We start from the raw sequence: 20,991 nt of genomic DNA on the forward strand, positions 1-20,991 counted from the left end.
TAATATCACATGACTTTTTAAAATTCTACAAAAGTTCACATTGAATACCACAACTTTTATAGAGCATATAAAATTTTAAATTGACTACCTCTAGACTTATAAACTCCATAAAAATAATTAAAAGTCTAGAACTAATACACTCCAATTAGACAGACACACAATAACTATTGATCGATCTCTTCTCCTTCCTAACTTTTTTCGATTTTTTCTTCTGAATCTCTCATCGTAAAACAACCCTTATTTCCCCATTTTGTTTGTCAATTACTGAGAAATGATTAGTCTTTCAAGATCCAAAAATGTCGATCGATCATTAAGTTTTTTCAGAGCCCCCACCGTACATTCATATATGGGTGGAATCGGGTCGAGACCGTCCCGTAATCCTCTACCCGATTTTCATCCCGATAAGAGTCAAAATTATTTTTTTTTTCCTCTCAATCTCGTACCTAATAATATCGAGACCCGAAGGTTCGGGATCCTCTCGTATAGAGAGAGGATATCGCGATACATAGAAGGTGGGAAAAACAACGTGGTTCTTCTACTCTTCTAAATTTAGGCTGAAATGAGAAAATAACGATAATTTATTTTTTATTTTGTATAATTTATTTGAATTATAATATTTATATATGTGATTTTTTTATTTGGATGAATTAATTAACAATTTAATTTACACCTTAAAATTGTATCTATGTGCTAAATTTCTAAATATGGTAATCAATTTCTATATGAGATTTGACCCAATATTATTTTATTTAAAATGACAATCTTTTAACCTAATGTGTTAATAATATTATAATATTTTTTTAAAAAAATGAGGTCGGCTCGAGAATCGGATACATTACTTTCCCGATCTCTGTCCATACATTAATCGGTCCGGGTCGGATTTTTTTAAAGACGAGATTCGGGTCTTTTTGCGTGCCCTACCTTTCTTACAAACATATGTGAGGGTATTGTGGTATTTAGGTAGGCATAAACTCATAGGGAGTTGAGACAAAAATAAAACATAAGAAAATTTGTGTGGTGGGGTCTGAATTCTGAAGCACAAGAAAAGACGTGTCAGAGGGATATTTCCCTAATTAACCCTTGTTACATTGGCTGAAACAGGTACACAGGTACAAACGAACAACATTTTTTTTTGTTTGTATTTACACAAATATAATTGAACAAAATTTACTATTTTAAAAGTAAAATATATAATTATAATCTGTAAATATTGTATCAAAATTAAATATAAATGAATAGAACTATAAGTTCAATATAACATATTACACATTCATAAAATATGTGAAACCAATCATTTGTAAATTATATTAAATAAAAACAATTTTCATGAAAAAATAATTGGAAAACGAAATGAAAGTTATACATAGTAAGAGAAGAAAATTAGATGTGAAATAAATAATATAAACATATGAAAAAAGTCGATCTGATCCATATTTACAATTAAAAAAATAAAAAAAATAATATTTTGATATAAAATTCTATAATTCGTGTAAATTCGAGATCTGTCTCACAAAATTAAGCTGTGATATCGTTTAATAAAAGTTTTCGTTAAGAAAAATGGAGTTCTTGGGACGATCCAATATATATTTTAATTTATAAATATAAATAAATACAACCTGAAATAATGAAACACATGTGTACAAGCGGGTATAAAATGACCAATGAGAGAGCTTCTGGCTTTCCTTTTCTGGCCGCTTCTCTATTTTCCTTCAATCATATGTATCAATATATGCGAGTCTGCGGAAAAACACACACACACACTGGCAAAAACTGCCGCAAAATCTGAATGTCTATTGATTTTTGTGATCCAAACTGATATTTTTCATTGAATCAAGAGATGCTCATATTGTCTTTATGTTAATTCGTCCCGACCCTTCGATCTTTTTGTTCATTTTTTGTGAAGTGTCATTATAATTTACTTGTGAAGATTGAATTATCATCGATTTATATTTGATTTTAGTGACTGTAAGAGGGGTGATTGAATTGATTAGTGTGAATTACTGTGGATTGAATGGACAGCATGGGTAGCAAGTTCAAGAAAATTTGTGTATTTTGTGGAAGTCAGCCTGGACACAGGAAAGTCTTTAGTGATGCTGCTAATGACTTGGGAAATGAACTGGTTGGTGCCTTTTACCTTTCATGGGGAAAAAAAGATTCTCTCTTTTTGTTGAATCTTAATATTTGTTGGCTGCAATTGACTTGCTAATTTTCCTTGGTTTTCAGTCAAGGTTTTGACTTTTGGGATGAATTTTTTCTTTAGGAAGAATGGGATTCTTGTACTTTATTGATTAGAGCTTTTCAATGACTCTTGATGTGTTTCTCAAGAATTATATTTGTTTATACAAGTGGTTTTCCTTCGTTGTGGCATTGGGATTCTCATGTTTTTTTAAGAAAAAATGTAGAGTCCAAGCTTGAAATGTATTAAATGATCTTCATGCTGTTCCATTTGATTATATGCTTGTTATGTGAAAGAGTTGTGTACTCTTTGAATGGTTCGTGGTTGCAGGTAAATAGGAAGATAGACTTGGTGTATGGTGGTGGAAGTGTCGGGCTGATGGGGTTAATTTCTCAAAGCGTCTTTGATGGTGGTTGCCATGTTCTTGGGTAAGTTTTCTAGGAAAAATGACTTAAAACGCGCATGATCTTCTATGCTGTAAGAAATCCTTGACCCGGTTTTTTGTTATGCAGAGTTATTCCCAAAGCTCTAGTTCCCTTTGAGGTATATTTGCATTAGATTTTACAGCTTCTTTGTAATGGACTTTGTACTAACATGTTTGTTTTGTTTGTCCGATATTTCACTGAGCAATCAAGATTGCTAGGACTTTCTGGTCAAGTTTTGGGACTCTGAGGGTTGTCTGGCTTTATTTAGACCAAGTCATACAGAGGCTATGTTGCAAATTGAATAAGACTTGCAATCTTGCACCATTGTCTATTTAACTATCCAGTTTGATATTCCAAATCCTCATAGGGGACCTTATTGTATTTGTACTTTTTATTTCTCTATTTATTTCCTGATGAGGTACTGTATTTGAGTTATATTGACAGATATCCGGCGGAACCGTTGGAGATGTGAGAATCGTTTCAGATATGCACGAGCGTAAAGCTGAAATGGCTAAAGAGGCTGAAGCATTCATTTCCCTCCCTGGTAAATGTACAATAAAAGAAAGCATAAATATCTTTTTTCCCAGTAAATTTGTTTTGTTTTTTAAGAAATATTATTTATAAACATGTGTGTCTGTGTCTGCATCTTGAAATTTCTAGGAGGATACGGAACCATGGAAGAGACTATGGAAATGATAACATGGGCACAACTCGGAATTCATAAAAAACCGGTGATGCATCTATCTTTATTCAAAGAAAACGAGTGAATTTTTTATTACTTGTTGATATGTGTTGCTTTTGTACAGGTTGGTTTGCTAAATGTAGATGGTTACTATGACTTGTTGCTCAATTTATTCGACAAAGGTGTTGAAGAAGGCTTCATAAAACCAGGTGCTCGGCACATAGTTATTTCTGCTCCTACTGCCAACGAGCTTTTAACTAAGATGGAGGTACTCAAATTTGAACTGTATATAACACTCTCAAGTTATTTGCATCACTGATGCTTCTGTTAGAATTAATTTTGGCGCTTTGGAATTTCGCAGCAATTCGCTCCTTACAACGACCATGTAGCCCCGCACGAAAGCTGGAAAATGGAGCAATTGGGTAGTTACACATCTGTAAGAAAATAATAATGAAAATCTTGTTTGTGGTAGGCATTATATTCCCGTGGGAGCAATTCATGATTTATTGCATGATATCTGTTTCCTTTCATGTTTTGCATGAAAGGATACTGTTAACAAGTTTTAAGACTGTAACATTGAGTTGGTAATATATCTTTCCAACATAGTAAGTGGAAAACACAAGCTTGAATTGTGGTGATACATTATCATAGGGTGATACTGTATCATGCCGAAATTGCTAAAATTCAGATATTTATGGCTCCGACGCAACACCGCACCCACTCACATCCAGTTGAATCCGCAGGATTGTAGTATGTTGTTCTATTTACGTGTTCTTCGAAAATGCATAAAACATGCCAAGGAGATCAAAAATTCGAAAATTCCAATATTTACATTTATCATTTGCATGCGTGATCGTGATTCACAGACGTATATGCATTTGTAGCTGAACGACTCGATTCATTTCGACACATGTTTTAAACATGCTAATATTTGTCAAACACATATTGTATGGCAGTTCTGTTATAGACTTATCCAACATAGGATAATCCGAACAAATCATGCAAGGAACTGTATACTGTCAAAGAATCGATCAAGTATAAGCTATAGGGCCACCGAAGTATTCACATTCGGAAGATCCTCGAGTCATCCCATGATGTTAGCATTTCTTTTCTTGAATATGATCAAGCTTTTGTTTTCGAGGTAGGCGATAGTAAGTGATGCAGCGTGCTGGCTTGTATAACAGCACTCGGATTTGTGTCCCATATACGCGTGCCAAAATTATGTTCCATGCCGCTACGTGCAAGAGATCGCCGTGGCCTCGGAAGGTGTTGTATCAGTCTCGTTGATGTTACCAGTAGGATTACACCGATTATGATGAATAACCTGCGTTTGTAAATAACCAGATAAAGCTAAAGAATTTCCATTTCCGGTGATTCTACTGTCTGGTCATAACATAGAAATAAATTTGTGATTTGGAACATGTTATTTTAAATCAGAATACAACATAATATTAAATATTTTGGAAGCTAATGAAAAACTGAGTTAAAATTAATGATTATGTTGGGAGATATGAAAAGGAACACGAATACATTTTGGTAAACAAAATGGTTAATGGCTGCGAATATATTAAACAGATGGAAAGGGTAAGGAAAGAAAATTGTAGATTGGTACCATCCAATTAGAAGCAAGAAACGAGCTACTGGTGCTGAAGGCAATCGTTCCCCTAAAACAAGAATACCAGCGAGTACACCGGTCACGATTGAAGCAACCGCTGCACAAGTAGATACGACAATTGCCCTCCCATTCTTCAAACCACGGGTCTGTTCGAAACGGTTACATGACATTGTGATCTTGGAAGCACAGGCACCAAAATCTAACAACTTTGTCTCACAATGATTTTGTCCAAATATAAAGCCACGCGAACACTCGATCAAATCAACTTTTACATTACCTGGACGACAAATCCAGACGCGCTGCAGAAAATGCCAATTGAAATGCAGATGGGAAGCATTAACTTGGAAAATTCCTGCTCCACAAACACAAATCCCATCTTTGATACGACTGATGCAATCCTGAAAATAACTTCTGTGAGAGAGAAAAAACAAGAATACGAGTACACTTGTTCTACAGTCAGGGAGTAACCATATACCCGAATAAACTGCCGGATTCCAAGCCATATATTATTTCCTCGATGACTTCATATTGCATCTGTGTAGCAAAATGCGACAGGACATAAATCAAGTTCTTGAGACAGCTCGTGTTTGTCACTACGATATTGTAGCGTTACCAGCAGAAATATTCAAAACATACCAATTCTTGTTCTCTTCTTTGGCGTCTGTACACACGAAGCCACCCATTAAGAAGTACCTATTCTTTATCAAAACATTAAAGTTGTGTTTGGACCAAAAGATTTGGATTTGTGGATTTTAAAGATTTGGATTTCAAATGATTAGGTTAGAGAGTGAATTTGCAATTAAAACAAATATGTATTCAAATATTTCATTACAATTTTGATCCAAGTGCATACAACAATGGATTTGAGATGTAGATTTGAAATCAAATCCCCTCAAATCCTTCAATTCAAAGGCAACTAAAAGTTTAAGGAAATTATCCCAGAATAACTTTTATCATACGATTTCAAATTATTTTTCTTCTTAGAGAAGGATCAAAGAAACATAACAAAGCAACGATATCATACTACCATCAATAAATTATATTAAATAGGCACTTATATGTTCATATCATAAACTCTTGCACTACACAACTATAGTTTGAATCGATGAACAACAAATTGCATGACCCTATTAAATTGCACTATTTTTATAACATCCAACAAGGTATTTCTAAATTTTGAGTACAAAGAGCAAAGTGAAAGAAGGAGACAATGAAGAAAATTACATGGCTCATCCACAAGGCTACGTTAACACATATACCCAAAGAGCGACAAGTCTTACTATTCTCCCATGATTTTTAATGCAACCACCACATTTATAAATAGGTGTGTATATTTGGATAGTGAATTTGTAGGAAACCGCTCTAACTGAATCACAATAATTAGCATAATCTTTTTAAAATATCAAGTATTCAAATGTGGTTCAGAAATTCATATAAGGTACGATACTTACAAACGAGATCGCAACCACAAATGCCAGCCATGGTAAATGAAAAACTGAGATTGAAGATGCCTTTTGCTCCTCTCCTCCCACACCGATTCCTGCACCACAAGATGAACTAATATAAAACCAGAGAAAGGCCGAGTAGAAACATATTTAGGGAATTTCTCTTGTAATCATGGGATACGCAATGGGGCAAGGAAGGTGCAGCGCCTGCCCAGGCCGCAACCACCACCCCGCAAGCGGAAAAAAATAATATAAAATTTCACAAGTACATTTTCTTCTAAACATTCCTCTGAGTCGTTCCCCTCTACATGGAATTCTTGAGTCTGACACCGAGTGTCTGGAAATAAGGAACTCACATTGCAAATATACAATGAGATACCAAAATTAATACAAGTACATGAGAAGTCCGCGTCCCAATGAACTTACACTACCTATAGTTCCAATGCAGGCCAATGTGATTCCAATCCAGTCAATTGCATTCATCATCTCCTTCAAATAAAAATGAGAAAAAACTGAGAGGATAGCAAGTCCGCAACCAGAAATAGGTTGAATAACTGATACCTGTCACACACAAATTTTCTGAATCCAATCAATATGATGGCCAATAAGAGAGCACATTAATTAATAGTGAACGCAATTAATGTCATATAAAGCGTAGCACATACAGGTGCTTGAGATAGTGCCAGTAGCATCAAGAACGCTCCAAGAACATCCATGAGAAACCCAACAACCCAAGGTTTATTGGAAACATACGTCCTTATCACCTGCAAAAATGTAAACATTTTGGCACACATGCTTCAATTTTAGTTTTATATACAGCTGAAAATTCATATTTCTCCCCTCCAAGGTAGAGACTAACGATGTTGTTAACGTTATGCCAATAGAAGGAAAAAACAAGGAGAAGATGAATAATGAGAGCCAGAAGGATAAAGGGCAAGAAACATATAGTCGAAGCACATTTTATTTTGCAATAAGAAGCATCAACAAGGGCCAACATGCAAATGAAAACTACTTGTTGAGAATGCAATCAAAGTCTCACATTAGAAATACATGAGGAAGACCATAAGCTTATAAGTTGGAGGATATTGGTATGAGGTCTTTTGGGTAAAGTTAAAAAAAAATTTACGAGGATTTATGCCCAAAATAGATAATATCATACAATTGTGGAGATATGTGGCTTACATTATACAACAAATGGTATCAGAGCCATGATGAGATCAAACTATGAGAGTGAAATACTCGGATACTCAAACAAAGGAGATGAGGGCTTGTTAAGAATTAAGATTGAGACTCAGACCTACCTCAACCCTAAAAACTAGCTCAAGATGAGAGGTTTGTCCAAGTCCATATATGCAACTTCCTAGGAATTTATCTAACTGATGTGGAACAACTAACACACCCTCTCACGCCCAAGAATGAACATATAGAGCGTGAAGTTTACAAATGACCTAACTATGGGCATAATGGGTGGCCCAACTATGAATAGTCCAACACATAATGGTGGAACCTGGCTTTGATACTATGTTAATATTGAGATTTGGACCTAACTCAACCCCAAAAACTAGCTCGAGAGGAGAGGATTGTTCAAGTGGACTCTCAATAAATATGTGATGAGATTGAGGCAGACGGTGCTCCAAGTGTTTCACGTAAGCTATACGCTCCCAACGCAGTGGAGAGGAGTTGTCGAAAGGTTGGACGGATGGGATTGAGGGGATGCTGGGACCATGAGAGAATGACCGTCCTTTTGTTTGAGGGGAAGATTGTTGAAAATACAACCAAAGTCCCATATTGAAAATATACGAGGAAGACCATGAGCTTATAAGTCGGATGATATCTACATTTGTATGATGTCTTTTGGGTAAAATCCAAAAACAAATCTACGAGGGTTTTTGCCCAAAGTGGACAATATAGCACTATTGTAGAGATATATGGCTTCCACACTGTTTACAATTGCCAACATGAGAATTCAATTTCTAGCATTGACAAAAAAAAAACAGCTTAACACCTTGAGAATGGAATTTATGACACCTGATTCACAGTCCAAAAATGCTGCTAATCATATTACTAAGTAACCCCTGGTAACACCTAGGTAGTCTGCTCATCGAATCAAAGCATACAAATGTATACTTGCTTTCTGTTATCTCCTCACGCAGAAACTGCCGCATTCTAATTAGATACGAATTTCTTTCCAAGTTATCCTTTTCCTACTTAAAAGAAACCAGAGACTTTGCGACATACTACTCTATTTGACCAACAAGACTTGTTATTTTCAGAGTCATTGACGAGTACCACAAATCCATAAACCAGTGTGCATAAGCTTAAAAAGAATTCGAATACGATTTGGCAAAGGATCACAGCATGGAACACTCTGAGTCCTATATTTAGATTGAGCTAGTTCACTCGTTGCGACTCAAACTTAGAATTTAAGCCCAGAGAAAAATAATCGATTGGCTACAAACCCCATATCTTTCCCAATATATAGCGTGAGCTTACTCATCAAAATCTATACCTGAACAGATCAAAACAAAGTCATCCAAGATTTCCCATAAAGAAGTAGACCGATCTTGAGGAAACAAATCACCCCGACTACAGAGAATTAAACACGAAGTCGGACCATGATAAATAGAATATAAGTGCAACCAGCCAGAAAGAGACAACCTTTCAAGCCCTCCTTGAAGAAAAAAAACAAAAACCTTTGAAGGGTCAAAGCAATAACTAATCACATTAACAAAAACAGAGAGATTAAATGTGCCCAAGATTCACATAAAACAAAGGCCATTATCAAATCCCACAAATTAACACCAAATACATGCAAACAAAAATCCAAGAAAACAAAACCAAATACCTTGAGCTTGAATGACAGAGGTGGGAGAATGAGAGTGCCCTTTTTCTGTAGGACCTTGCCGATGTTGTTTCCCGCAGTGGCGACCACCGTTAAGAAAACACATTCCCACATATCTATCACTCAACACCGCGTGCGATAGACCGCGTGCGTGTGTTTCTTTAATACTATAAACAGTAAACTCTTGTACGGTTTTACTTTTTCTCTGTGAGTGCAAGGCTTATATGATTTCCTGAGTGATACTCACGGGAAATTTAGGGTCCGCTCCCAGCAAGTGTCACTAATCCAGACGTGGGTTTGGAAATTACCCTGAGCCTGAAATAACAAAGAAGATCGTTAAGAGGGGGCCAGGAGGGTGTCCTGGCGTAGCCCTTCCGACGCTCAAGTCAGTGACTGAGGATATATGGGGGGAGCAGCTAAGGGTGCTGCTGAAAACAATATAGTGAATGAATAAACTGAACACCCAAACCTGGTATTTATAGGAGAATACCTGGGCCCTTAGTGGGTCTGTCTTCCATTTGGGCTAGGGCCCTTGGTGGGCTTATTTTCCACTTGGGCTAGGGATGAGCCAGGGAGAATAGGGCCTTTACTGGGCCTGTCTTCCATAATGGGGCCGTAAGATGGGCCTGTCTTCCATGGGGTATCACCAGTCTCCCCCTCCCAAGTCGAACTGAATCGTAGGTTCAAAGTTCGATTAGTTGTGTTGTCCTTGGTTTATCGGCGATGAGGACGGACCGTGACAGAAAAATTAATTTTGTTTGCCGTTAACGAATGATGTTCACCGCTAACACGGGGATCGACCTGCCCGGTCAGGTCGTGGGGGTGTGGGGGCAACGCCCCCATAATTTTTTCAGAAACAACCACTCGCAAGGGTGAGGGCGTGCATTTTCTTTCTGCCGTTCTCGTCAGTCTCCAAAAATTTGGAAGCAAATTAAATCATATCGCAAATTAAATCATATCGCAATCTTGCTCTGAAAGGAAAGATATCAAATCGCAATCCTGCTCCAAGTGAAAGATATCAAATCGCAATCCTGTTCAGGAAGAAAAGATTTGGTCCTTGGCTTTCTTTATAAATATGACTTCTCTCTCACTTTATTACTACTATTCCCCCTCAGAATTCCCTTCACGCTTCATTCTACAAATTTTCTTCGCCTAGTAACCACGCGTCTTCGCTCGGCTGCACCTAGTTCCGCCCTTGCCCTCGCGCGACATCACCCTCGCCGACCACCGCCCATCACTCTCGCCCCACCACCGCCCAACGCCTCGCCCAAACACCCAGTCTCGCCAACCACCGCCCATCGCCTCGCCCTCCTGCCCCAGCATCTCGCCCAACAGCGCCTCACCTTCGCCTCACAGCCCCGCCGAGAGATCGCAGTCTCGCCCAAACTCTCGCCCAACCACCGCCCAGTGCCTCGCCCTCCTGCCCCAGCATCTCGCCCAAACTCTCGCCCAACCACCGCCCAGCGCCTCGCCCCAACACCCAGTCTCGCCCACACTCTCGCCCAACCACCGCCCAGCGCCTCGCCCTCCAGCCCTCGCCTCACACGCCCGCGTCTCGCCCACAGCGCCCGAGCGCTCTCGCCCCACAGCGCCCGAGTCTCGCCCAGCAGCGCCCGAGCGCTCTCGCCCCACCGCGCCCGAGTCTCGCCCAAGAGCGCTCGGCGTCTCGCCCAACAGCTCTCGCCCCACACGCCCGAGTCCCGCCCAGCAGCTCTCGCCCCGCACGCCCGCGTCTCGCCCACAGCGCCCGAGCGCTCTCGCCCCACAGCGCCCGAGTCTCGCCCAGCAGCGCCCGAGCCTCGCCCAGCAGCGCCCGAGCGCTCTCGCCCCACCGCGCCCGAGTCTCGCCCAAGAGCGCTCGCCCCGCACGCGTCTCGCCCAGCAGCTCTCGGTCTTGTCCCTTGTGTACCTTTCCACGCTACGTCGGGGTTAGTATTCTTTTTTATTTGCTCAGTTGTCCTTAGAAAATGTCTTCCTATGCTGCCGAGTTTAGTTCTTCGAGCAATTCCGAGTCTGATTCCGCGAGTAATTCTGAGTCTACTTCCGCGAGCGGTTCTGAGTCTACTTCCGCGAGTAATTCTGAGTCTACTTCCGCGAGCGGTTCCAAGAGGTCTAGCGAGTCTAGGAATTCCTTAGAAGATCCTGAATTTACCCCTGAGGTAGAAGTCGTCACTCATAGCCGCCCTGGTAAGGAGATTCGCCATGTAACCCAACAAATGAACATATCTAATGCAGACAACTTGTGGTATGGTCATCTGTCATCCCACATCCCTTTCGGTAGCGAACCCAAAATTAGGACTATGTGGCATATTCCCTCTTCTCACCAGATCATAATTCCTACCCCCGACGACCGTCCCTATTTAGCTCCCAAGGGTTGTTACACATTCTTCCAGCACCATTTCGATGCAGGTCTGCGCTTTCCACTAGATGATTTCCTTCAGAAGCTGAGCAATTATTATAAGATGCATTTAGGTTTACTCACTCCCAATGCTCTCCGCTCAATATGCTGCCTCATCGTGTTATTCCGGGCTTTAGATCTTCCTTTAAGTTGCACTACCTTCTCCTACTTCCTTGTCTTAGCCAAGTCAAAAGAGGGACCCTTCTATGTGATTTCCCGGTCTAACCGCAAGCTTTTCGATGGGGCTCCTAGTCATGTGAAGGACTGGAAAAAATACTTTTTCTTTATCCAGCCACCGGAAGAACTGACTTGTTCCACTGATTGGTGCCCTAACTTCACTAAGCCTGAGCTTTCAAAGGATTATAAGAAAGATAAGGATTATCTACACATAATGAGTGTATTAGGAGACCGATGCTTTAGCATCCCCCAACTTCTATCTGAAGATCTCCTGTGCCACGTCGGGTTAAGTCCCGCGAAAATTAAGCTGAAGGAGGATGCTGGTAGATATTCTCGCCCTTTCATACTTCTTGTTTTTCTTTCGTTTATTATGTTACTTGATAACATTCTCATTTGGTTCTTTGTCTCTGCTTGCAGGTACTAGAGTCATGAACGCCCTATTTCTCCGTGAGCTCTCCAAGACAAAGGCCGGGGGTTCCTCATCAGCACCCCAGAAGTCCATTACCCCGACAGTCACGGCGGGCACAAAAAGAGATTGTTCTGTCGCTGAGAAAAAGAAAACAGGTTCCTGCTCTACTACTGCGCAGAAGTCCGCTAGCTCCCCTACTGCTGCTGTGAAGAAGAAGAAGACGGGCTCCTCCTCCTCTGCCCCAAAGCGAGCCTCCTCTCCACCTCCTCGCACCAAGTCCCCTCCTCCGTCCGGTAAACAAAAGGTGTCTGTTGTAGCCCGTCAGTCCCCCATCATGGTAAACGCAAGATTTCAGAGATCTCAGTAGTGTCGGTCTCTTCTCCAGAAGGATCTGAGTCCGATGAGGAGCCCCCTCCTGCATCAGGGGTACATCCTCTATACACATCAGCTACAGCCATTGTGGGGCGAGGTCCTACTCAGCTGGCTCAAAAGATAATGTATCAGCTTCCTTCCGAAGCGGATGCAACATTCATTAATTCACTGGGGTGGTCTGACCTCACTCGCCGGACATGCAGCAGCATCACTGAGGTATATTTCTCTTTCTATTCTTTAGATTAATGTCTAATACATGTATGATTTACTTGTCATCTTTTCACTCTTGTCTATTTATCCAGGGCATGATGTACATAGGGGAGTTGGTGGAGCGTGCCAACGCCACTCGATCTACTGCTTGCCAAGACTTGCGCGAGGGCATGGCTCTTAGTGAACAGCTCCAAGCTACTATCGATGAGATGAAAGCGACACACGCTAAGGAGCTTTCGGAGTCCCAAGCTCGGGGTGACGAGTTTCTGAAGGAAAAACAAGAGCTTCTGAAAGAGAAACACGAGCTCCAGCGACTGACAGAAGACCAAGCTAAAGACATCCAGAAGTTAAAGACAGATTTAAAGGATTCACAAGCTGAGCTCGAAGATGCCAAGGTGCGACACGCTGCAGAAGTTTCCTCCTTCAAAGAGGAATTTCTCAAATCCGAAGAATTTGTCGAGATCTGTGGCCCGAAAGCTTTTCACTACCTGGGGGTGGGCTTCGAGGGTGCAGTCGGCCTTTTCCATGCTCAGGGATATCCTCCGCCAGGCGCCCCTACTGACTTTATCGACTTCGAGAGCTTCATATCGAGTCTCCCCCCCGATTCCTAGATTGAGCTCCTTTATTTATGTTATTTTCTGCATTATTTTATTTTCCATAGGATTATGCGACTTTTGGGACGTTTACATTTGGCTATTTCCTTTTGCGCACTTTTGACATGTACGAACTCGTTTTGTTTATGCAACCTTGGGTATTTTGCATTTGAATTTACTGCTTCTCATGAGTTTGTCTCTGATACTATTAACCCGCTAGGGCAAATAAAATCTCCACCCTCTAACTCATCTGCTAAGTGACATCCCAACAGGAAAATAAAATTTTAACGTCACCACACTCTAACTCCTCTGCTAGGTGACACCTGAGCAGGAAAATAAAATCAACACACTCTAACTCCCCCGCCAGGTGACACCTTAGCAGGAAAATAAAATTTAACACCTTCACCCTCTAACTCCTCTACTAGGTGATGCCTTAGTAGGAAAATAAAAATCCACACCCTCACCCTCTAACTCCTCTGCTAGGTGACACCTTAGCAGGAAAATAAAAATCAACACTCTCACCCTCTAACTCCTCTGCTAGGTGACACCTTAGCAGGAAAAATAGAAATTCAACGCCCCAACCCTCTAACTCCTCTGCTAGGTGACACCTTAGCAGGAAAAATAGAAATTCAACGCCCCAACCCTCTAACTCCTCTGCTAGGTGACACCTTAGCAGGAAAATAAAAATCAACACTCTCACCCTCTAACTCCTCTACTAGGCGATGCCTTAGTAGGAAAATAAAGATTCAACACTTCCACCCTCGAACCCCTCTACTAGGCGATGCCTTAGTAGGAAAATAGAATTATTTTATCACTCTCACAATATAACAACATTCATGAACTAAAGGGAAGAACTTGATTTTATTGAATTCCAATAGATTACATAGGAAAATTCAGGAAATAAAATACATCAATGACAGAATCAAGAATAATATTTTCTGAGGTGATAAGCATTCCAAGGCCTTTTCAAAGCTTTGCCTTGCGTATTCTCCAAGTAATAGGCTCCAGAGCTCAGTCTCTCGACCACCTTGAAGGGACCCTCCCACTTTGGGTCCAGTTTTCCCCTCTGCTCTTCTTGCACCTTCCTTAGGACCAAATCACCCACTTGAAAGTTTCTCTGCACGACTCTCCGATTATAAGACTGTGCAATGCGGTTCTTATAGGCTTCCAGTTGAATGCTGGCAGACTCTCTCTTTCCCTCCAACAGATCAAGGTCAGTAGCACGTCTCGCACCATTATCCTCGTCATAAAGCATCACCCTTGCCGATTCCAACCCGACCTCAGCCGGGAGCACTGCTTCAGTACCATAAACCAAACCGAAAGGAGTTTCTTTGGTTCCTTCTCTCGGAGTGGTTCGGTATGCCCATAAGACACTTGGTAGCTCATCCACCCAATTGCCTTTAGCTTTGCCCAGTCGAACTTTCAGACCCTGCACCAGCGTCCGATTAGTCACCTCTACCTGGCCATTACTCTGCGGGTAAGCTACAGAGGTAAAGACCTGTTGGATCTTCATCTCCTTACACCAAGCTTGGATCTTGGCCCCTTGGAACTGTCTCCCATTATCGGATATCAGTCTCCTGGGTACCCCGTATCTGCATACTATATTCTTCCACAAGAACTTCATGACGTCATTCTCAGTGATTCTGGCCAACGGTTCTGCCTCCACCCATTTGGAGAAATAGTCAACCGCTACCAAAAGAAATTTCTTCTGAGCAGGAGCTGTAGGAAAAGGTCCCACAATATCCATTCCCCACTGGTCAAAAGGACATGCGGCCGTGACAGTCTTCATCATGGCCGCTGGCCGGTGATGCAATCGGGCATGACGTTGACAACTATCACAAGACATCACTAACTCTTGAGCATCATACAGTATCGAGGGCCAAGAATAACCGGCGAGCATCACTTTCCTCGCCAATGCATAAGCCCCTAGATGATTTCCACAACATCCCTCGTGAACCTCTCGGAGCACATAATCAGCCTCGGTATAACTCAAACATCGAAGAAGCGGTCCTGCAAAAGATGTTTTAAACAACACATCTCCGACCATCACATAACGTGAACATTTCATCTTCAACTTACGAGCTTCGCGAGGGTCATCGGGAAGCTTTCCTTCTTTCAAATAATCAGTTATTGCGGTTCTCCAATCCTCCTCCTCCTGTTCAACTGCGGGTGAACTCGTTTGAGGTGTGAGTTCAATTTGAAATACCACATCTCTAGTCTTCCAACTCCCCATTGTCCCAGCCATTTTGGCTAGAGTGTCTGCCTTCTCATTTTCTTTCCTGGGAATCTGTTCAAATGTAATCTCCGTGAATTTCTCTCTGACTCTGTCCACTTCTTGAGCATACTCAATAAGTTTCTCATCTTTCACATCATACATTCCCTTCATCTGTTGCGCTACCAACTGTGAGTCAGAAAAAATAAGTACCCGGGTAGCTCCTACATTTCTGGCTGCTCGCAGTCCCGCCAACACAGCCTCATATTCTGCCTCATTGTTGGATGCTCGAAAGTCCAACCTAACTGCCAACTTCACTTCCTCCCCAGCTGGTGAAATCAGTACCACTCCTACCCCGCTCCCCTCTTTAGAAGATGAACCATCAACATATACTTTCCAAGGGTCCTCATTTTCAAGATGCACAGTCTCAGCTAGAAAATCAGCTAAGGCTTGTGCTTTGATAGATGTTCTTGGCTCATACTGGATGTCATACTCCCCTAGCTCAGTGGTCCACTTGATCAAGCGGCCAGACATATCCGAATGAGTTAGAATTCTGCCCAATGGGCTGTTCGTGAGCACCACAATCGGATGAGATAAGAAGTAAGGCCTCAAGCGTCTGGCTGTCATTACCAAAGCCAAAGCCAATTTTTCCAACCCGGAGTATCGGATCTCGGCTCCTTTGAGAGCATGCGAAACATAATACACCGGCTGCTGAACCGATCTATCCAGCTTAACAAGGACTGAACTCACAGCCCCTTCAGTGGCAGATAAATATACCCATAAAGGCTCACCCGTTGCCGGTTTGGCCAGGACGGGAAGCTCGGCCAGGTACTCCTTCAATTCTGTGAAAGCCTTCTCACAATCCGGCCCCCATTCAAATTTTTTTGCTTTTCGCAAGGTCCGGAAGAAAGGTAAGCTCCTGTGGGCGGACCTTGAGATAAAACGTGCCAGCGCAGCAATCCTCCCTGTCAACTGCTGAACATCTTTGGGCCCCCGAGGGGAGACCATACTCTGGATGGCTTGAACTTTCTCGGGGTTAGCCTCAATCCCCCTCTCTGTCACCATATAGCCCAGAAACTTCCCACTCTTCACCCCAAATATACACTTTTGAGGGTTCAGCTTCATCCCATATGACCTGAGGGTGGAAAATGTCTCCACTAGGTCAGGTATGAGCAGGGTCGAATCCTTAGACTTTACCATGATGTCATCCACATACACTTCCACATTCCTCCCCACCTGCTTAGAAAAGACTTTATCCATCAACCGCTGATACGTGGCTCCAGCATTTTTGAGTCCGAAGGGCATGACCACGTAACAGAAAGTTCCTTCAGAGGTAATGAAACTTACTTTATCTTGATCCTCCATGGCCAAGGGGATTTGATGGTACCCCTGATAAGCATCCAGCATGCACAAATACTGATGTCCGGCTGTGGAGTCCACCAACTGATCTATCCGCGGCAAGGGATAACAATCTTTAGGACATGCCTTGTTGAGATCTCTGAAGTCCACACACATCCTCCATTTTCCTGAACTTTTCGGAACAAGAACGACATTCGAGAGCCAAGTAGGAAATTGTACCTCTCGAATGTGCCCGGCACTGAGCAACTCTCCCACCTCCTTTTTTATAACTATATCTTTCTCGGGCCCGAAGTGTCTTTTCTTCTGTTTCACGGGACGAGAATTCGGTAAGATGTTTAACCGATGTTCTGCTACCTCTGGACTCGTCCCTGTGAGCTCTTGGGCAGACCAAGCGAACCTGTTGAGATTAGCTTGTAAACAAGTAATAAGTTTTTCCCTTACCTCTGGGTCAAGGTCAGGGGCTATTCTTAGAGTTTTCTTGTCAGGCCCCAATGTCACGATCTCCGGCTTCTCATCCATCACCTCATGAACCTCCCTCCTTACCACGGGCAACCCACTTCGCCCCCTTCTAATCATATTGACCTCCACACGTGCCCTCTTCCCCTCTTCTTTCACTATCCCCTCATAACATCGACGAGCGACTTTCTGGTCCCCACATAAGACTCCAACCTCCCTCCCTACAGGAAACTTCAACTTCTGATGATAGGTGGACGCTACAGCTCTGAAATCCTTGAGGGCTGGTCGCCCAAGAATTCCATTGTAAGCGGATGGGGTGTCCACCACAGTAAAGGTTGTCATCTTCGTTACCCGCCGAGGCTCATGTCCCAAAGATAGAGGAAGGACAATTTGACCGAGCGGCGGGATGGCATGTCCTGCAAATCCATATAGAGGAGTGGAGATCGGCTCGAACTCAAATCCATCCACATTCATCTGATCCAGGGTGCTCTTGAACAGGATATTAACAGAGCTTCCATTATCAATAAAAATTCGTGCCACATCGTAATTGGCAACGGTGGCTGTCACCACCAAGGCATCATTATGAGGAGCCACAACGCCTCGGAGGTCATCCGGTCCAAAACTGATGACAGGATCCTGGGGTAAGTTCGCACTCCTCGATATTTCAAAATTCTCCAACCTCCTCCCATGCGCCTTCCGCGCTCGCCCGGAATCCCCATCAGTAGCACCCCCCGAGATCATATGAATCATTCCTCTTGTGGGGTGGTTATCTCCATCTGCTCTCCTCCTCGGTTCGACAGGTTCCCGAGGAGCATCCTGACCCCGCCCTTCTCTTCTCGGCTCTTCGATCCTTTGATGTATCCATGGAGGGCCTCGACCCCGCCTAGAAGATGGGCGAGATCTCAGTTCACTCCTGGACGAGGATCCTTCTTGTCTACCCTGCGGCGGAGGTCGAGCATTGCTCTCAACCCTCTGCGACTTCTCCCCTCTCTCCCCCGACTCCCTCACCTCCATCACCTTATCCCGACTCCTATTCATAGGAACATGTGATGAGAATTGTCCTCTACCTTTGGTTCTGTCCTCATCTCTTTCCCCTGCACCCCTCTTCTTTCCACCTCTCTCGGCTCCCTCCACCCTACTTCCTCCGGGCCGGTTTTCCATCCTCCTGTATCGTTGAGCATCCTCCAAGTTTACATATTTCTCCGCCCGAGCTAACAAGTCATCATAGCTCGACGGAGGCTTCTTGACCAGCGATTTGAAGAATTCTCCCCCCCTCAGCCCTTGGGTAAAGGCGCTTATCATGATGTCCGGGGTAGCCGCTGGTATTTCTAGTGCTGCAGTGTTGAAGCGCTGGACAAAGTACCGCAATGTTTCAGCCTCTTGTTGTTTCATCACAAATAGACTCAAATAGTTCTTTTGATGCCTCTTGCTGCTGGCAAATCGGTGCAAGAAGGCTGCAGAGAAATCTTCGAACGACCGTATGGAGTTGGGCTGCAGGGTATTAAACCATTGCTGGGCTGACCTCACCAACGTGCCCAGAAACACCCTGCACCTGACTCCGTCCGAATATTGGTGCAACAGAGCCGCATTCTCAAATCTCCCCAAGTGTTCCTCAGGGTCTGTATGTCCGTCATACTCTCCAACGTTTGATTGTCGGAAATTCGGAGGGAGCCCTTCCTCCAAGATGGCTAGTGAAAAAGGGCTTCCTCTCTTGGGTACCGGCGCCCTGCTTCCCACCTGCTCCCTCAATCTCTGTATCTCCTTCCACATCTCCCCCATCTCACTAATTTCTCCACTCTGAGGTGGTTGCGTCTCTTCAACCCTGCTCTGGTGGACTTCAACATTTTCCTCACGCTCCTGACGATGAGCCCGTTCCCCAGCACTCATAGACTCTTGGTTCCTCCTCATGGCCTCATCTACTGTACGGGCGATGAATTGGCCCAACTGTTCCAAGGTCAAGTTTCCCACGTTCTCATTAGGACGGGTTTGCTCAACCCTCGTCTCGTGACGGGGCTGCTCAGTTCTTGTCTCTTGACGAGGTTGTTCCTGCCTCGCCTCAACATGAGACGGTTCGGGTCCCCTCTGAGGACGCGATGACGCTGAGTTAACTCTTCTGCTTCCTCTCTTGCCTACCATCTCTACGTCTCAACTCAGATTGTTCCCACAGACGGCGCCAAGTGATACTCACGGGAAATTTAGGGTCCGCTCCCAGCAAGTGTCACTAATCCAGACGCGGGTTTGGAAATTACCCTGAGCCTGAAATAACAAAGAAGATCGTTAAGAGGGGGCCAGGAGGGTGTCCTGGCGTAGCCCCTCCGACGCTCAAGTCAGTGACTGAGGATATATGGGGGGAGCAGCTAAGGGTGCTGCTGAAAACAATATAGTGAATGAATAAACTGAACACCCAAACCTGGTATTTATAGGAGAATACCTGGGCCCTTAGTGGGCCTGTCTTCCATTTGGGCTAGGGCCCTTGGTGGGCTTATTTTCCACTTGGGCTAGGGATGAGCCAGGGAGAATAGGGCCTTTACTGGGCCTGTCTTCCATAATGGGGCCGTAAGATGGGCCTGTCTTCCATGGGGTATCACCGAGAGACGAAAAATTTTCTGGGATTGTTGGAGCCAGAGATCTCCCCTCAGTCTTGGGGGATTATTCGCATATCTGTTTTATATAAATATTATTACTATAACTCTGAGATCGTCTAATTTCTAGATTCGATGATACAAGTCGAGTTGACACGTTTAATATAACAATCCGTTCTCGTTTCGATTTAATTTATTAAAAAAAATATTATTTTATATCGGTGCTCACAAAAATATATACGATAGGTGTGTAGGATATCAAAACTATATATATATATATATATATATATATATATATATATATATATATATATATATATATATATATATATATATGGTTTTGTTATGTTATCCACCAACCATGCTCATATTTGTGTCTATCGATTATGTGATGCTAACATACTAAATATATAATTTTGATAAGATCATCATATCCGATGGATGAGTGTCATCTCATTGATGAACACAAAAATATACACGATTGATGGGCAGCATATCAAAATAATATTTATATATAAAGGCTAGCCCAAATATAACACTAATATGTTTAAGCAGGTCTTTTGTGAGATAATTCAAATATTTATATCCATGAAACAGGTCGACTCGGTTCATAGTTGGAATGAAAAATAATATTTTGACATTAAAAAAAATAAAATTCGTGGATCAAGTCGGATAAGAGACTCGTCTCACAAATTTGACATGCGAGACAATCTCATAATAGGTTTTTGACTTTTAAGTTTTAAATTGGATTAGCATTTTATTTTCTTGAATGAAATGAATTCTGATGGCGCCCTACGAGTAATAATGTTTAGGCAGGCCTAATAAAGACGACTCTATTTAATCGCATGAAATACTTCGTGCATGATAATTCAACTTCTAATAAAATTTCATTTTCGTTATAAGTAACTACATTTATTCATACAAATTCGCAAAATTTATTTAACTTTCTTTTTCACATTCAAAATTAGCAAAATTGTGCATGTAAAGTTGCAAATTGCAATCAAATAAACACAAGCTTTGAGTAGTTTTTGCTTGAGA

At 42.4% G+C, this 20,991-nt stretch overlaps 4 protein-coding genes across 7 annotated transcripts; 2 read left to right on the forward strand and 2 right to left on the reverse strand.

The window, feature by feature from the left end:
- The first annotated feature begins 1,647 nt into the window (after positions 1-1,647).
- Positions 1,648-3,869, forward strand: LOC140807088 (cytokinin riboside 5'-monophosphate phosphoribohydrolase LOG8-like). The gene is made up of 7 exons (XM_073163766.1): positions 1,648-2,119; positions 2,507-2,604; positions 2,689-2,719; positions 3,046-3,145; positions 3,262-3,332; positions 3,408-3,551; positions 3,645-3,869. The coding sequence occupies exons 1-7, from the start codon at positions 2,012-2,014 to the stop codon at positions 3,729-3,731; spliced, it is 639 nt and encodes a 212-aa protein (XP_073019867.1). The 5' UTR covers positions 1,648-2,011; the 3' UTR covers positions 3,732-3,869.
- A 281-nt stretch (positions 3,870-4,150) lies between these two features.
- LOC140807087 (probable magnesium transporter NIPA9) lies at positions 4,151-20,040 on the reverse strand. 4 transcript variants are annotated; one of them, XM_073163764.1, is made up of 10 exons: positions 19,968-20,040; positions 9,189-9,427; positions 7,009-7,107; positions 6,775-6,832; positions 6,350-6,438; positions 5,535-5,591; positions 5,374-5,432; positions 5,176-5,296; positions 4,896-5,044; positions 4,151-4,607 (listed from the first exon to the last, which is right to left on the reverse strand). In XM_073163764.1, exons 2-10 carry the CDS (start codon positions 9,297-9,299, stop codon positions 4,406-4,408), a joined length of 945 nt encoding a protein of 314 aa, XP_073019865.1. In that variant the 5' UTR covers positions 9,300-9,427; positions 19,968-20,040; the 3' UTR covers positions 4,151-4,405. The 4 variants fall into 4 exon arrangements, with proteins under 4 accessions (XP_073019865.1, XP_073019864.1, XP_073019863.1 ...); XM_073163762.1 differs by having other exon boundaries at positions 4,153-4,607; positions 6,775-6,904; positions 19,968-20,038; XM_073163763.1 differs by lacking the exon at positions 5,535-5,591 and having other exon boundaries at positions 6,775-6,904.
- LOC140806617 (uncharacterized) lies at positions 10,302-13,620 on the forward strand. Its single transcript, XM_073163175.1, has 4 exons — positions 10,302-12,083; positions 12,178-12,462; positions 12,555-12,757; positions 12,844-13,620. The coding sequence occupies exons 1-4, from the start codon at positions 11,153-11,155 to the stop codon at positions 13,360-13,362; spliced, it is 1,938 nt and encodes a 645-aa protein (XP_073019276.1). The 5' UTR covers positions 10,302-11,152; the 3' UTR covers positions 13,363-13,620.
- On the reverse strand, positions 14,267-19,507 carry LOC140806618 (uncharacterized). Its single transcript, XM_073163176.1, has one exon. The coding sequence runs from the start codon at positions 19,505-19,507 to the stop codon at positions 14,267-14,269; it is 5,241 nt and encodes a 1,746-aa protein (XP_073019277.1).
- Positions 20,041-20,991: the final 951 nt, after the last annotated feature.

This window comes from Primulina eburnea, chromosome 12 (genome assembly GCF_022965805.1).
Source record: "Primulina eburnea isolate SZY01 chromosome 12, ASM2296580v1, whole genome shotgun sequence".
Classification (NCBI taxonomy): domain Eukaryota; kingdom Viridiplantae; phylum Streptophyta; class Magnoliopsida; order Lamiales; family Gesneriaceae; genus Primulina; species Primulina eburnea.